The 16,593-nt window shown below is 48.1% G+C and overlaps 1 protein-coding gene across 1 annotated transcript; it reads right to left on the bottom strand.

Moving 5' to 3' along the window:
• Positions 1-931: 931 nt before the first annotated feature.
• Positions 932-9,699, bottom strand: CSRP2 (cysteine and glycine rich protein 2). The gene is made up of 6 exons (XM_067289928.1): positions 9,670-9,699; positions 6,015-6,150; positions 3,810-3,978; positions 2,651-2,783; positions 1,914-2,007; positions 932-1,270 (listed from the first exon to the last, which is right to left on the bottom strand). Exons 2-6 carry the CDS (start codon positions 6,124-6,126, stop codon positions 1,194-1,196), a joined length of 585 nt encoding a protein of 194 aa, XP_067146029.1. The 5' UTR covers positions 6,127-6,150; positions 9,670-9,699; the 3' UTR covers positions 932-1,193.
• Positions 9,700-16,593: the final 6,894 nt, after the last annotated feature.

Raw genomic sequence — 16,593 nt, 5'->3', positions numbered from 1 at the left:
GGGCCTAACAGTAGGCAAGCACTTGTGAGCTTTCCATGTGAGAGAAAAGTAGTTTTCCTCTTATTTGTAGGCCTTTATAATTTAGAGAGTTGCTACTAATGAATAGTTGTGTTAGCAGATGTAAGGATGCTGACTATTATGGCTTTTGCATAACTGGTATGCTTAATTGCTGTCATTCCTTGCCCATTCTACTTGAATTAAAATCACATTATCTACTGGAATGTTCAAAGCGTAGGTATAATTAATGACTGAGAGCAGAATAAAACTATTTTTGTCAGTATGTAGGTAGGTGAAGTCCTCCAACTGAAACAGCTGAAATCCTCTAGAGTCTTCAGAAAACCAAGTGTTACAATACTAATGAAAAAAAAAGTCAAAAGCATCTCTTAAAACTGAGTCAGTTTCTGAGTAGGGATGGTATTAGTCTGCATTTGTCTTGATACAGTACTTTTATACACCAAGTCCTGTGTATAGCAAAACCTCAACACCTAGACAGATGCAATCCAACCAAAAATTATGGTCAGAGGGGTTACTTTCTCCGCCCTAGAAAAATCTATGGTAGAGACAGCTGGTCCTTTAAGCATACAGCTTCCAAAAAATCCTTTTCAGAAGTGTGTCCCTGCATGAACAGGTGGATTAAAACTTATCCATTTCACACAGTGAGCAGTTACCTTGCACATGCATGGAGTAGTGTGATGGTGGAAGATGGTCATTCATTCACTTCTGAGTGCTGTGAGCAGTGCTACACAAGTTTACTTTTAGTCATGCTGGGTTTGATCTGTCCAGAGCTTTCAGTGAAGTGCTATAGCAAGTCCATATCATTGTATCATCTCCACCACCACCCATAACACCCCAGGAACCTCCTTATGTCTCAGCACATTTGAATCTAGTCCACATCTCATCTCCTTATTATAGTTGACACAGCATATAACACTTCTTTTTAGGATACAGCAAAAAGCAAAGCTTTATTGAATTGATATATAGTATAAAAAGTGTTAAAATGTGGTAAACAAAGCGGGGGGGAGAAAGCAGTGGTTTTTGTTTTTTATTTTATTTTTTTAATGTCTGCTAAAAATTTGGCCCAAATACTATAGTAAACTAGTATCCATTTCACAGTAGTTAGTTAGTAACCTTTAGGAAACTGTTTTCTTGCAGAAGAGTCTCAGAAGAGCTGTAACAGGTTAAGTTGTGCTCCCTCACTGAGCGTGAACAAGGGCACCTGCTCCTTGACCATATCCAAATCCTTTGGGGCCAAAGTTCTTTGCATAACAACCTGCAAGAAAGATGAACTTGTAGTAGCTGAGGCTTCTGACTTAAGAGCAGCATTTTCTATATTAAGCCACTCAACTACTTCACTTTAGGCACCAGAGCCTAAAGCAATAGAATCCAGAATCCAAAGCAATACTCAAAAACAAGCATTTAGGTTGTGCAAATGCCATGCCTAAACTTGATATAAACTATGCTGTTCTTTCAGCATACTTCCTAACCTACTCTGGGTAATGTTCAGTGTAAGCAATTCACAGATCTGTCTCAGGGCTAGATATCCCTGAAGACATATGTTGTCATGAAATCACTGTGTCAATCAAGTTTGTATCCATGATATCATGCAAGCCAAGGCAGGATGACTGCTAGTTAGTCTCCTGCTCTGTGATTTGCACTCTGATCTACTCAGGGCACAGGATACTCCTATATAATTCAGTAGGTAAGGTTTTATTTGCTGCAGACATTAGCTACGTCAATAGCTTCAGTACTATTTCATTTCTTAGCACCGTTGCTAGGATTTATAGAGTATTTCTGTCATGACAGGAGCTGAAAAGTCTCCTTATACCAGGAACAAATTCAGCATCTGGTCTTATAATGCACACCCACCCACCCACACCCTTCAACCATAAACAACCGATCATTTCTTTCCTCACCTTTACAGTAGATTTCTCCTTCTTTTTCAGTTAGAGTTGTAGATTCTAGGCTCTTTCCACACTTGGCACATCGGAAGCAGTTTTTGTGCCATGGCTAAGGAAAAACAGAAGAGTTTAAGTACACAGAATCCCTAAGCGTGTTTAAAAAAAGTTAACTAGAGATGCCTGCATCAGTATAGATGACCGATGCAATGAAAACTAGTTTAAGTGCATCAATAGCAGGTTATAGCCTCTGTATTTTTTGAGATGGCACACAGCCCCAAATTCCAGGCAGCATCCTGTTCAGAAAGTATTTTGAGAGGTTTGGATTTGCTCTAATAAATTTAGAACAGATCTCAGTTATCAGTATTGAGTCAGCCAGCTTTACATGGTATTTTCAGACAACTCCCCCTTTCTGCTGAAACCTTCAACCCATTTTGTAAGCTGTTCACTACAAGATTGTTCCCTCTTTTGGGGAGAGGGCTCCTGTAATTTGATTGAAGATATTGAAGCTTCATCTCTGACATCCAAGGTGGGCATTCTTCATCCGGAGTTTCCATTTCAGGTGTTCTTCCTTTGAAGAAGTTGAAGACTAGATTGATTTGGCCATTTCCAGTGTTGAGAAATGCCATTTAAAGGTAACTAAACCACAGTTTGTTCCCTGCTGCCTTCTGGATAGCATACCTCTAGCAAAGCCAAGTAACATGTGTTGTTCACTTTAAAATCCATTTAGCAGTTAAAAAGGCACACTTCCTTACCTTTCCAGCACCTATTACTTTCTCAGCTGCATAAACAGAATCACCACATCTGGAGCATTTCTCTGCACCTCCAAATTTCAGAGCAAATTTTGAAGTATTTGGATTTGTTGTGGGTCGGTGGGGAGAAGGTGAGCTGAAAGAAACAGACTTTTTTTTTTTTTACTTTTTTAATAAGATATCTCTTGCTCTCCTTAACACCAGTAATGGTGCAGCATCCAACACAGTACAGAAAAAAGCTCTTTTTCAAAATTGGAGAGATTGTTACCAGTAAGGCTATCTGATTACACTTGGTAGGAACAGAGGAAGGAAAGACCATGCTTCAAAGGGTAATGACTACTGAAAAAAAGCTACTTTTCTGAGGGGCCTTCTCCTTTTCACCTTCTAGAGAAGTGAATTCCAAGACATGTATGAAGACATTGGATTTATCAGACAATAAGTTAAAGATAATTCTGTCAAACTCCTCTTAGCTGCTCATAGCTAGAGCCTGAACTGATCACTGAACCTGATGGACTGAACTATTTGTCATTTTCAGACATGTTCTGGCTGGAGAGCACATCACATAAAAGTGAAGTAATAATCTGGGAACTTGCATGAAGCAAGTTTGAGGCATACCTCAGCTTCTTTTTTAGATGCTGTGCTTTACAGACAGAACCTAATCAGACTAGGAATGTTTGCTATTTAATAGGCCATTAATTTTTGGCTATAACTGAGCACAAATGGTTCTTCAATTACCAGTTACACATTCATTCTTCCTGTAGCCTCAGATTCTCAACTCTTTGAATCCACCCTTGCCAGAGCCTGTTGAACAGCTACCACTAGCATCTTATTTAGAAGAGCGCCCTAAGAACAACATTCACTTTTGCATCCTGTGGACTTCTGCAAAACCATCAGCAATTTAATAATCCAGTCCTGGTGTGACTTGGTTTGGCATCCTCAGCTGCAGTAACTCCAGTAACTCCTACTCATACAGTGCCTACTCACATACTTACAAGCAGAAGTTTTGTGCATTTTAAGTTAAATGCCCTGCACTTGTTACACTGGGGTATTTTGGAGTGCTTGCATTTCAGACAACATGAATTTCACAGGAGTTTTTCAGGCTGGATTTTGTCAAAATTGTAGCGGAAGACAAGGGCCACACATCTCAGGTCAGTTAACTTACCTCTCGGGCTTGATGCCTAGTCTCTCTCCCCTGTCCATGTTCAGTGTGCCTGCCCCTTGGCCGTATCCATAACCTTTTGGGCCATACTTTTTTCCATAGCAAGATTTGCAATAAACTTCAGCATCATGAATCGCTACAGTTGTGCTGTCCAAGTTTTTCCGGCAGACCACTGGAGGGAGAAAAGCAGGGGGGGGGCCGTTAACTTGCCTTGAGAGCCCATCTCCATCAGCACACCTTGTAAGCCAAAATATCAAGTGAGAAACAACGTTATAGGTTTCCTTCTCCATAATTCTTGCTATCAGGCTCTAGGACTGCACTAAAGAGTAGAGGGGGCAAGTTGTCTCTTGTATTAGTGAATTATGCTTATCCCTATAAAGGGGCTCTATTCCCTCCCACCTTTTCACTATCATGACATTTAAAGCCTGGAAACTTGCTGTGGCTTGATGAACGAGACTGCTCAGAAAACCCAGATCAGGCAGTCAGCAGTTTCCCTTGACTGTTGCCACAGTTTGAAGCAAAAGTTTATCAGCACAGAAGAGTCCCTGCCCTGCACTTCTGGCTGGGGTGGAGCAGCGACAAGGAAAACCCCAAAGTTTTTTCCCCCAGTGCTGGTTTGGGGCAAAGTTGATACTGTTTCACAGCTATACCAGAGGGGCCTCGCTCACTTAGAGTTCATAAATTGTCCTTCAGTGCAGCATAGGCATCCTGCCCTGCTCAAGGTTAGAGTAGCAAGCAGAACTATTTCCTGTTTTTGAAGCTTCTTTCAAAGTTGAGGTGCTTTTTCAGCCTGCAACAGCATTATGCCCATAAAAAAGAAGCTGTATTGAATATCCAATTGTACCACTTGTAGATTTTTAGTACAAAAAAAGAAAAAAAGTCTTCAAAATAGAGACCTCTGCTTATTGCATACATTAGCTCCAAACTTCTTTTCATAAGACAAATATCCAATAAGTAATCCAACTAATGCATGTTTATTAAGTCTACAGACTTTAACCCCCACAGAACTATGCACTAAGCAAAAGCAAATACTGAGTCAAACATACTAGAGCCATTGTTTGACTATAAGTTCCAGGTTTCTTTTAATAGAAAATCCCATAAAAATACTGAATATAAGGCAGCTGAGACACTTTTTTTTTTTTTAAATGACTGCTGCAGAGCTAAGGAAAAGGAACAGAGGTGCACCTAGACTAACATGCCATGCAGTTTGCTGATGTTATACTGCAGATTAATAACAAACTAGTTTCTAGTTGCAACTGTGGTTTATATAAAGAAGGCTGAATCCTAGTCCTGTCTGTAGATACTAAATGCCAGCAAGTAAGAAAACAATACTTCATGTTTGTAATAAGGTAAGATTCTATTATTTTGTCAGGCAGACTGTTTGTTTGCAAAGTACTAGCCTAGGATTTATAAAGTGACCCTTTGTTTCTTTCATCTATTCAAAAGTCTTTTCAGCAGAAAAAGCTATTTTCAATGCCTCAATGGATTTGTTGGTTGGACTGGAAAATAATGCTTTGGACTCCTTTCATCTGAAAGGAACCACAGGCCCCTGTGCCAAGAAAGTCTAAGCTTTTGGCTGTGCTAAAATATTGACAATTCAACTGCACTACAAGCATGTTAGCATCCCAGGCTGCATGGGAGTAGATGAAACATTCCTTCAGAGAAAGGGTTTTATAACTCTTCCATCAGCCTTAGTCTGCACTGAGACTTCAGGCAGAAGTTGATCTGAACTTGGTGCACCAGTGCAAACTGGGCTCTGTCACTGGATTTTCTCCTCTGTGTGAGCAATACTCAAGCTTGGTTTCCATCCTAAAGTACCTGCCTCACCCATATGGAGGACAGGGCCAGGATGGGGTGAAGGGGGGAGAAAAGGAGAAAGAAACAATGAGGGGGAAAAAAAAAAAGCCACTTTCTACTTAGTAGAGGTGTTTCTCAGCTGTCCCACACTGAACAGGCAGAATAACATTTGTTCAGGTGTACACGGCACCAGCAGGTCTAGGAAGCATGAAGTGAAACGTGAATCAAGCCTGACAGGTGATGGACAGAGCTGTCACTGGCCACTGCTGTCCCTACACGTCACAGGTCCTCACCGAGCCTTGGGTTTGCAGCCCTGGAAACTTTCTGTGGAAGAGCACCTTGCCGCGGCAACTCCTGCACCACGGCAGGTGAGGTCTCAATGCCACGCAGCCAAAGCACCAGAGTACTTACTGCAGAGGAAGCAGCACCTGTGGAAGCTTCTCCCATCGCACTGCACCTCCTCAGCGTGGTAGACGGTCCGGCCGCAGGCACCGCACTTGTTTCCGCCTCCCCAGTTCGGCATGCTGCCCTTGCAGACTCAGCCAGGCTGGAAGGGTAGGAGTTTGTTAACCACAGAGCCGCTCATGGTTTTAGGGTAAAGAATTAGTGTTACAGGCTCCTTTAAATAAGGTCTGCTGAGTTCAGCTATCAGACTACAAGGTCATGATTTTTTCCAACTATTTAAAAATTTGACCTTCCATTACACGAGAAGTTTGTCTGATCAGAGCAGCTTCTCAGCCCATTAGATCCTGGGCCAGGCTTACAGGCTTCAGCAGACCCTCTGTGGCTATTTGCAAAAGTCGACGGGCTCCCAAGGGGAAGAGGGGTCACTGTGCTTAACAGCAAGAGAAACAGAGATACCGTCTTCACCAGACACGTCTTCCAGTCCCCGTTCAGGATTTTGAAAGTTACATAAATTGGATATGCACGAATTACAGTTCCATGCACAAGGGCTTTACTGTAGCTTGAGCAAACACCCCCCGCCCCCCCCCCCAGATGGATATAATTTCAGTTTCTATGCTTCATTAACCGTGGGCCTCTCAGCTGATGGAAGCACACCAATTGTGCCAACAACAGCATTTTGTTTTACTGCCGGGTCTTTCACTCAGAGCACAGCACAAGCCAAAGCGCACCTCACCGGAGAGCCATTTATTAGGGCTGCAGGGATATTCTGAACTCCTTCGAGAACATGCCTACACGGCAGAGAAGTTAATGGGGATTAGTCCCCCAGCACCCTACCGCCATTACATGAACTATGCCTTTGCCAGACAGGTACAGGAACTGGAGCCAGCTGCTCAAGGGACTGCTGCTGCTCTGGAAGAAAGTAAAACTGTATTGCATGCATCACTTGCGGCAGACATGCAGCAGCCTAGTAAGGGAGGACAGGCACCAGCGCTGATCACGTCTGACTACAGCCGTAGGAGCAGCCTCCTACATTAAGCCAGAAGCAGCAACGGTCCCACCTGAACCGGACCTTTCCCCTCCCTGATCTCAGCTCACAACACTTGTTTAATGCGAGCTTGTTCCCCTTGGGTTCATCACCAGTGGAGGATCGCTCATAAGCGCTTGGGCCAACAAAACTACGGGGAGGGTTAAAGACCGAGTTGAGCTGTTCAGGCCTCATCCCTCCCCCTGCTCCTCCCTGGTCCCTGTTTCAGGTAGCATTTTGGGACAAGGACCACGAGTTGGCCAGCTGGACACCTAGTGAGCACCTACTGTAACGCTCCTGCGTCACCTGCACTGTTTCCCCAAACGCTGCCGGCTCCCCAACACCAGCATCACAGCAGTGCTGTGGTACAGGTCGGGCAGGGAAGGAGGAATTTCACAGCGGCAGCCCACTTCCACCTGTGCAGCTCACCTTTGGTTGTTCCTAGAGGCTCTCCTATGTCCACAGACAGGGACAAGGGACAGCACCCACATGAAAAGCCTGCACCCTGCTGCCTTGATTCAGCTTTGCCTTTTCTCTCTCTTAGCCTGAAGCCAAGGACTAAGAGTCTTTTAAGCTGTCTCTCCAGCCAAGAGAGAGGAGCTGGAAACACTCCTGCACCATGCAGCCTCCCGCTCGGCAGAGGGAAGTGATTCGTTTCACCATTCTCTTCCTCCAAGAGCTCTCACCGACACGTTGGACGCACAGAGACGAGAGGGCGACCGTGGCGCAGAGCGAGGCGGGCACCGTGGCTGCTGCTGCACCTACAAGACGCCACTCGCGAGGCACATCTCAGAGCAGCAGTTTTTGCTAAGCCTGAATTAATTGACCCATCACGCTGGCACTGTTAAAGTAAGCAGCCTGCCCAAACAACCTGACTTGTTCAGCAGAGATTTAGGCATGCAATGAGGGCAGCACAGTTCTCGAGCAAGACATACTTCCAAGTAACTGCTAGAAGACCTTTGTCCAAGAAGGAGCAAACAGCCATTCATGGCATGTGGGAAAATAGGATTAGTTTATTAATGTGGATTGGGGCACCTTAGGTAAATTCATAAGCAAAGGCTTAGGAAGCTTCTGTGGAGTGGCTGAGTAGTGCTGCTTACAGCACTGACACTAATTACTGAGATATTCCTTTGTTCAATATTCCTACAGGATTAGCACCATTACTGCTCCGTGGTTCAGAACTAATGCTCCAACCAAGCTCATAAAATTAGTTTTATGACATTTACCACTTTGTCTTTGTCGTTCTTGGCACAACTGTAGAGTCTAAAAATTAAGATTCCGTTTCTTTTATTCAAGCATTTGGCTGTGCTACTGCACAGCAGCTGACATCAATCACGGCAGACAGCATCCTTAGTTAAGAGGAATATACGCTGCACAAAGCTTCGGAAAAGGAATGCATTAACGGGGTGGGGGGAGAGATTGCTTTCAGTTTTTATGCTTTCCAAAGCATAAGTGGTCTTCTTCTGTCCTCTTTTGCTCTCACTGTCCTCATCCTCATGTTCTTGCGTGCATTTAGTCGAGTTCAAAGTATTTTTAATTATTTTATTAGCAAATGATTTTTTAGCTCCATGCACGCTAGAAGTGAAGACTTGGACTAGGTTTGCAGCTTTGCCACAGACCCCCCGTGCAATACTGGGCAGCGCAGGGCACGGCTCCACCCTTCCTGCCCAAGGGCAGCATGAAGCATTAGACTCCCTGGCAACCACGGGCTGACTCAAGTCCCCTGACAAGCACTCCGAAAGTTCATTAAATAAAAAACAAAAGTGGAGTTGAAGTCAGTACTTCAAGGTGACCTTGGTCTCCTCCACAAAAGGAGATTGCTATTTATCTTCCCCATAACGTTCCCGCGACAGCCTGTGTGGGAGGAATGGCAATACTTCTTCAGTTACCCCACAGCAAGGGCCACCCTGAGGCAGAAGTGCCCAGAAGGCACCCAAGGAGACGCAGCTTGACGGCCAGAGGGAGCGCGGCACGAAGGGCAGCGGACCCGCGCGCCGTCTCCTCAGCGCCACCCAGGAGCTTGTGGACGCCCCCGTCTCACCCGGCAGCTTCCCAGCCCGCAAACTCCGACTTCAAGGACTGCATTAAGCGTTCCTCGCTCCCGCTGGGCACTTTCTGGCTGGTTCAGGCAGGCCCCCAGGGAACCGAGGGGCAGTAATTAAACACCCCGATGATCCCACCGCCAGCACCAACAGCTTCGAGTTCCGATTGCGGGTTTGTCGGCAGCTACCTTCCTCCGAGAGGAAACCCTCGCACCCGGCCGGAGGGGGAACCTCACCGGCTCGGGCGCTCCGAAACACCAGCCGCGACCCGCGGCAGAGGCGAAGCCCCTCCAGCCGTCCCGGTGCCAACAGCCCGCGGCGCCGACCTGCCCCAGCGCGGCGCTTCTCGCCCCGGCCGCGCGAGGGGCCCGCGGCTCGCCCGGCGCAAAGCCCCGCGATTCCGCGGGTCTGACACGCGGCAAAGCCGAGCCGCAAGGGGGGGCGCCACCCCCCCGCCCGGGATCTTTTGGCGAAGCGGCACCCCGAGGCCCGCCCGCCCCGCCGAGCCGAGCCGAGCCGAGCCGAGCCGAGCCGAGCCGAGCCGAGCCGAGCCCCCCGCGGTCCCGCGGCACCTGCGCGCCGCCCCTGCTCTCACCGCGCCCGCGGCTCCTCTGGGCCCGGCCCGGCCCCGGCGCCGCTTAAAGGGCCGGGGCGGAGCCTGCGCGCAGCCATCGCGGCCCCGCCCGGCCCCGCCGCCGCGCCCGCCGTGGGGCCCGGCCTGCCCCTCGCCGCGGGGCTGGACCCCCCCATCCCTGCCGTGGGACCTGACCTGCCCCTCGCCGTGGGGCTGGACCCCCCCATCCCTGCCATAGGGTCTGACCCGCACCTCACTGTGGGGCCAGGTCCCTATCCCTGCAATGGGGCTGGACCCCTATCCTCACCATGACTCTGGGCCCCCATTCTCCTGTGAGGCCTGACTTGCCCCTGCCGTGGGGCCAGACCCCATCCCCCCAGTGGGATCAGCCCCCCATTTCCCATGTGAGGCCTGACCCGCATCCTACTGTGGGGCCCAACCCATTCCCCACCATGGGGCCAGACCCGCCCCCCACTGCGGGGCTTGACCTGCACCCCACTGCAGGGCTGGACCCCCGTCACCACTGTGGGGCTGCTCTGCAGTCCTCACTGTGGGGCCAGACCCTCATCCCTGCTGTGGGGCTGGGGCTGCACCCATTGTGGGGCTGGACCCTCATCCCTGCTGTGGGGCCAGGGCTGCACCCCCACTGTGGGGGTAGACTCACACCCCAGTATGGGGTTGGCCTCCATTCCTGCTATGGGGCCAGGGGACCCATGTGCCCAGACCCCCATGTGGAGCACCTTCCGCAGGGGGTTGGGGGGCTCCAGACACGGCATCCAAGTGAGGGGTGAGGAAGGGCAGCGTGTGACCGCACCAGCCGCCTCGAAAAGCAGGTAGGCAACATGGAAATTGCAGTTTTGGATATGACCAAAACTGGGCTTTTTATTCACCGTACTCATTTTTAGGACTTTCTTAGTGCCGAATGTCTCTGCTGTCCCCATGAGGTGCACGCAGGCCTCACGGTCCTGCTCCGCTGGGAGCAGGGGGGAAGGCTGGTAGGGCTGAACAATGTGTTTCACTGCACCGACCGATATGGCATGGGGGGGTCTGCTGGTCCCCCATGGGAGGGATTGGCACCACTGCTTCAGCACGGGCCGGTTAGGAAGGGTTTTAACCGTTTTCACAGTAATTAGACATGTCCCCATCAACCAGTTCCTGCTGCGGAAAACACCTCGGTGCTCGAAGCCCCTTTTCGAAGTGGCCCCTTCCCCGGCAGTGCCTGCAAGGCCATCGTGCGCGGCTTGGTTTGGTTCAGGTTTGTGCACGGGGTGTTTAGAGGGAAACGCAGGCTTATCTCCTCCTCTGTTAATCAAATACCAGATCGGCTAGTCATTACCCGTACGAGCGCCAAGGCGCTCTGTTTCAGTGCAGGAGTGACTTCTTCGCCCGCACCAGAAACAAAGCCCAGCAAGCTCAGGGCAGGCGGCTTCGTACAAAACGCTCAATGCAAGTATTGTAAAACGAAACGGCAGCCTGTGAGACAGGTGTGCGACGGGTCCCGCCGGGGCTGTACTAGCACAGGTGGCTGGGTGTTGTATGACCCACTTTGTCCAACATCCGAGATACATTCTGGGGCCAAACTGCTTGTATCACAAGGTTAAAATTCACCTCCACGTACGGCACGTGCATGAGAAAGGTTAGCTGCCCTCTTCCATTAAAACATGCTCCCAGTGTGTTGCAGCCTGTATCCTGGCAGTCATGACTCACTCAGATTTTTTCCTTCCCAATTATGATATTTTTTCGTCTTCATTTGCAATGAATTGTGAATGACCAAATTGTGCCCGATTTGCATACATCTTAGTGCTCTGTTCCATAGGCAAACTCAGTATCAGTTCCTGTGGAGTAAGACCAAGAGCCTGGCCTCAAAAGTATTAACAGAAATTTTACTCTAAGTTCTGAGGGAAAGGAGCACAGAGAGGAGCAGAAGTAATAGTGACTTTTGCTTCATGACTTGGAGATCACATTTAGGGATAGGATCTCTCCGATTCAGAAAAATGAGAGATGTGTGAGTCAGAGCAGGCTGACTCCCATTGTGCCTGTTCTCTCTTGTCCAACCAGTCCTGCTCCTAGCCCTGCTGGAACGACGGGTAATGATGTTACGTTATTTACCCTGTCTCCTCAGGTAGCCTCCAGATGCTATTAGATTTTCCCTTTTGTCAGTGTTTCCTAAAGACTATCAAAAATAAAAAGCAAGGATCTCAAAGAGAAGAAAGGAGCATTACAGCTCTATTAAGATTTGAACTGATGCTTCCCAAAGCAAGGACATGCTTGCTGTGACCAAGGGGTCCTGCTGGTGGGAAATACAACACTCCTCTGGGCCTGCTCAGTGGTGAGGCACTGCTAAGTGGGTTACTGGGCGGTCTCACGTCCAAGAATTAATTTTCTCGTGTCTAATATTTAGGCAGTCTGTCAGAAGTAGAATAACTGTGAGGGACACCCATAAATACCTCGGTAAGTCCTTTACTGCAGGAGGAACATTTAGGGAATATGTTACTAGCACACTCAGAAATAATACCTTGTAACAAAGGAGAACAAAATCAAGAGTGAAAACTTTCACCACATGCTTTATTTCTATTGCTAATTACTATTCCCTATCAGTACATCTTATAAATATGCATATATATGTATATGTACGTGTATATATATGTTCTATCTCCTTGGCAGATCTCTTTTTCTCTCTTTCTCACTTTCCTGAGGGCATAATTCAGAATTTCTTAAAGATAATGCCTGCATCTGACCTTACAGCATTCCTCCTTGCTGCCCTGTGCTCATTTACCCTGTTACTTTGGATCATCCCTTCCATTCGCTCTCCGTTGCTGAGTTTCCTGAACAGCCCCATTGCCCCATCCCTTGCCTTGCCAGCCTCTTCCTGCCTAACACCGGGCTTCTGCGGTAAACTCCTCGGACTCACTTGCCCAAAATCTCTGGCGCTGGTGCCCTTGCTCCATAGATCTGCCAGATCTGGCTCTAGGCTGCGAGCGGGGAAACGCACTTCCCCTTCCTTGGCCATGCGAAAAGCCACAGGCCGCGCACAGAAACAGTTCTCCCTTCACTTGCAAAATTGACCCAAAGCACGTTCATTCAGCACTTGCACCTCAAAACAAAATTCTCCAGTTTTAGCTTTGCTGTAATTTTATATGAAAGTGCTTTTTCCACGTTTTGGAGGATTGAGTAAATATTCAGCTTGCCTGACCTGCCTGTTTTTCAAAAGACTTGCGCATGTCAGTGTCCTCAGGCCTTTTACATCCACAAAATACTTTCCACTCACCTGAGATTATCTTATCCTGATTTGATCTTCTAAGTATGGTGCCACCTGTCTGCTTACAGTGGACAGTTAATCTGCTTGCTCTCCTGATAATCCTTGCTATTATTTTATGTAAATTTATTTTGTAGTCCAGGTTTTACTTTGCAGATTTCTTTTAGTCATATTCTGACATAGTTTTTGTACAAAATAGTGATAGAGCTTCCTTAATTACTCTTTTGACAGAGCATAGTTTAGGTAGTTTTCCTATTAGGAAAGATTGTTTCAGAGCTAGCATCAGAGTTAGCCTTAGCGGTCAGATACCTCTCAATGTTTTCCTGGGTATCTTGATTAATTTCTCACTGGCTAACCCCAAAACTTGCCTTTAAGCAAACACATTTTGAAGTTAGCTCTATGCAACATCAGCTAGTGAAAAAATTAATTCATACTTGGTATCACCCTTATTTGCCCTGTGCTAGAAGGGCAGGCACGTTTAGCCAACTTCCTTATCTAAATAAAGCGGGTCCTCCCCGATGCCACAGCACCTCTCCTGCGGAGGCAGGAGCTGCAAAGGTCCTGCCGGCTGGGGGTCGGTGGCGGACCCCATTTCCGCTCCTCAGCTGCTCAGTCACCCTGTGGAGCACCGTGGCGTGGAGGGCATTGAGCACAGCTCTGCCGCATGGCCCACAAACATGCTGGCCACTGTCTTCTCCCCTCCTCCCTTGCTATGAAGTTAGATGATTTATCGCTGTACAATAGTGGTATGAGGAGCAGCTGAGAGAGCCATCTGCCATCTCCAACAACCTGGTGGCCGGGGATGTCTTCTACAACGTGGGAGGCTGCAGTGCAAATCCCTGCTGCAGCCCAAGGATCTCAACTCGGTTTTCATGTGGCCAAGGCAAAGGGGCCAAACAACAAGTTGTTCGGGAGAGGGAGATATATAAGTGCCCTCCCACCTGGGTGCTGCAGAGATTTGGGGTAGGGCCCGGAGGGCAGAGGAATATCTGTCTTCGACAGTCCCACGCTGGGGATTTGAGTTTAAGGGCTCTGAGCTGCAAAGCAGAAAGTGAGGCAACTGCAGAGCTGCCCACTGCAGAAAGTGTGGGAGCTGGTGGGAGCTTAAGGAGGCTGAGCAGAGGGTCCTTAGGGCCTGTGAGAAATCTCCGTGTAACCCTGTGTGCTTCGGCATGGGCTCTTAACCCCGTTCAGCTCAGCAAAGCGTTTGGCATGGTGGACCTGGGGTGCTTGTGGTCCCCCAGGGAGATTGTAGGGATCTTTACTTGTGCAAGGGTCCACACATGTGCACCAGCTGACAACAGCAAGGCTTTTTTTTTTTTTTTTTACCTTGAAACATGTCTGCAAATAGCTTGTCCTAATTTCCAGTCCTTAGATGTGGGCTTTCAAAAAATTTTCAATTAAAGTTGTCCAGGATGTAGGAGACAATAAATCCTTGTGAACTGTTGAGCTCTTCGTTAGGAAAACGCGAGTGGGGTGAAACGCTTTCTCTGGGGAAGCCTTTACAAAACACTGCTCAGAGTGGCAGAGAGCTCACATTCATTCTCACAGTCTTGCACACAATGTTGAAGCCTGAGGTGAGATTTTTGTAGGTTCATCTAAATCCCACAAAGGTGAAAGAAACACACGCTTTGTATATAATCCTAAATACATTTAGCCAAGTAACACGCAGTGTAGGTGCTGATGCTATCAGGTGACATTGCTGTAAAAGCCCAGCAAATATTGAAGCTATTATACTGAAGTTGTGGGGTTTTGAATGGAGATTTCTGAAAAGCCTAGCAAAACATGAACTCCATTTCAGGTGCCAACTCAGCAGAATACTAATACCTGTACTAGTAATGATGTCATCTTCCTGGCAGGAGACATAATTTAGGTTGAAAGTATTGATTTCTTTAATAAAGCTTGATTTATTCACAGTACACTCTCAAGGCCAGATTATCCCTTGCATTGTGCCATGGAAAAACCTGCAGGCAAGAGCTTAAGTAATCTCAAAAATGTACAAGCTCTGTTGCTGACTGACAGAATTTCATTAGTGCAGGACAAAATCTGAGGACCCACACAGCTTGTTCCAGCAATACAGGTACTGATTTGGAGGAGGGCAGGGAAATGTGTTTTATATTAGATAGCAGGCACAGAGGGGAGAGCAAGGTGAAACGGTCTGACTTGGCTGTTTTTGGAAAACTTCCCTGTTCCATCAGACTGCTAAGCGATTTGCTGGGAAGGCATCACCCAGAGAGCAGAGGGCAGCAGCGCTAAATCCATAACATGAAAAAGCAGTGGTTAGGCTGAGAAAAGAACCCATGTGACTTTTTTTCCCCCATCCACCCCATTCCCAATATTACTTTGGCCCCTAAACCTTCCTTCTCCAACACCCTGGCACCGCTGCATGTAGCTTCTTGTCTTGATAAGGAGAGGAAGCATAGAGGAGAAAAGTGCCAGGGGGATGGTGCTCATCTGGTTCCCTGGTTGCCTGCCAAGGAGCACAGCCTTGGGCTGGGTTACATCACCTGCGCCCAACCTTTGCCGCATCCCCTGGCAGTCTGGGGCCAGAACTCACTGCTAGCTTCAGTGAGAAAGTAGGGGGTGGCTCATTTCCAAGCCCTCTTTGTGGAGTTTGCTGCGTCTTTACATCAAAGGAGAAGCATTTTGGACTCCACAAAAACAGCTAGAGGGTGGTCAGCGTGTGAAGTCAGCAACGTGCCGATGCCGGCTGGAAAGCAGGCTGTCTCTGTGGATGCTGGGTTGCTACAAAATAGGTCTTTGGTGCCCCTCCTCCTGGCAGCACAACGTGCTAAGATGCAGTGATGCCTCACCTTTCCCAGGCTAGGAAACTCAGAGCTGGGGAGAGGGAGGGGCAGAAATTTTGGCAGGCAACCTGCCTAGCCTCCAGGGGAATAAGCTGTTGAATGTGGTTGGTCTGTAACTTCTAGCATGTCTCCTCGCAACCAGGAGCGTTTTAATTACACTGACTGTCTGCAGAGGGACTCTGCGGGATTGCATATTGTTCCTGTTCTCATTTGGACGAAAATGAGCATCAGACTCCTACTTTGCAACTGACTGTAATGTCTGAATGGCAAACATATGTCACTGTGGAGTGCACAAGCGTGCTACGCAAATCTCTTTTCTGCAGCAGCGGAGCAGCAAAGGAGAGGTGTACCTCCACCTTTGTGCAATCCACTGGTGGAAGAAAGACCTGGGAACTACGCATATGCTGGATTATGCTTCATTAGCAACCTGGTAAAATAGGAGGGGTGGCACCAGGGTTGGGCGTTACTGATGCTGCTAACCGATGCTGAGCGTGGCAGCAGCAGGAAGAGCCAACCGTAAGCTACAGCCCACCTTCGTTTCCTCCGTCCTGAAACTGTGGAAACCTTTAAACCTCTCTAGCAGACTCTGCCCGCAGGAGCGAAGAGGGCCCTATCTGCACTCAGCTTGCAGATGGGAGATGTGTGGCTAAAAGCTCCATCTGCAGAGCCACGATCTTGCGCGCAGCAGTTGTATTTCTGACCTCCTCTGAACAACCCATCTTTCCTGCCAGCACTGCTTTCACGTGGTGGCTCTGTTCAGCGGACACCAGCCATGGCTAAGGCAGCGTTAGTCCCCGCTGCCAAGGCTGGTAGTGTTGGCTCGTTGTGGAGGGGAACGTAGCCATGGGTGTCCCCATGTGCAGGATTCACGGCAGCAGCTTT

This window comes from Apteryx mantelli, chromosome 1 (genome assembly GCF_036417845.1).
Source record: "Apteryx mantelli isolate bAptMan1 chromosome 1, bAptMan1.hap1, whole genome shotgun sequence".
In the NCBI taxonomy this organism is placed as follows: Eukaryota; Metazoa; Chordata; class Aves; order Apterygiformes; family Apterygidae; genus Apteryx; species Apteryx mantelli.
Note: the sequence above shows the minus strand (reverse complement) of the source record. Positions and strands in the feature narration are given on the sequence as shown.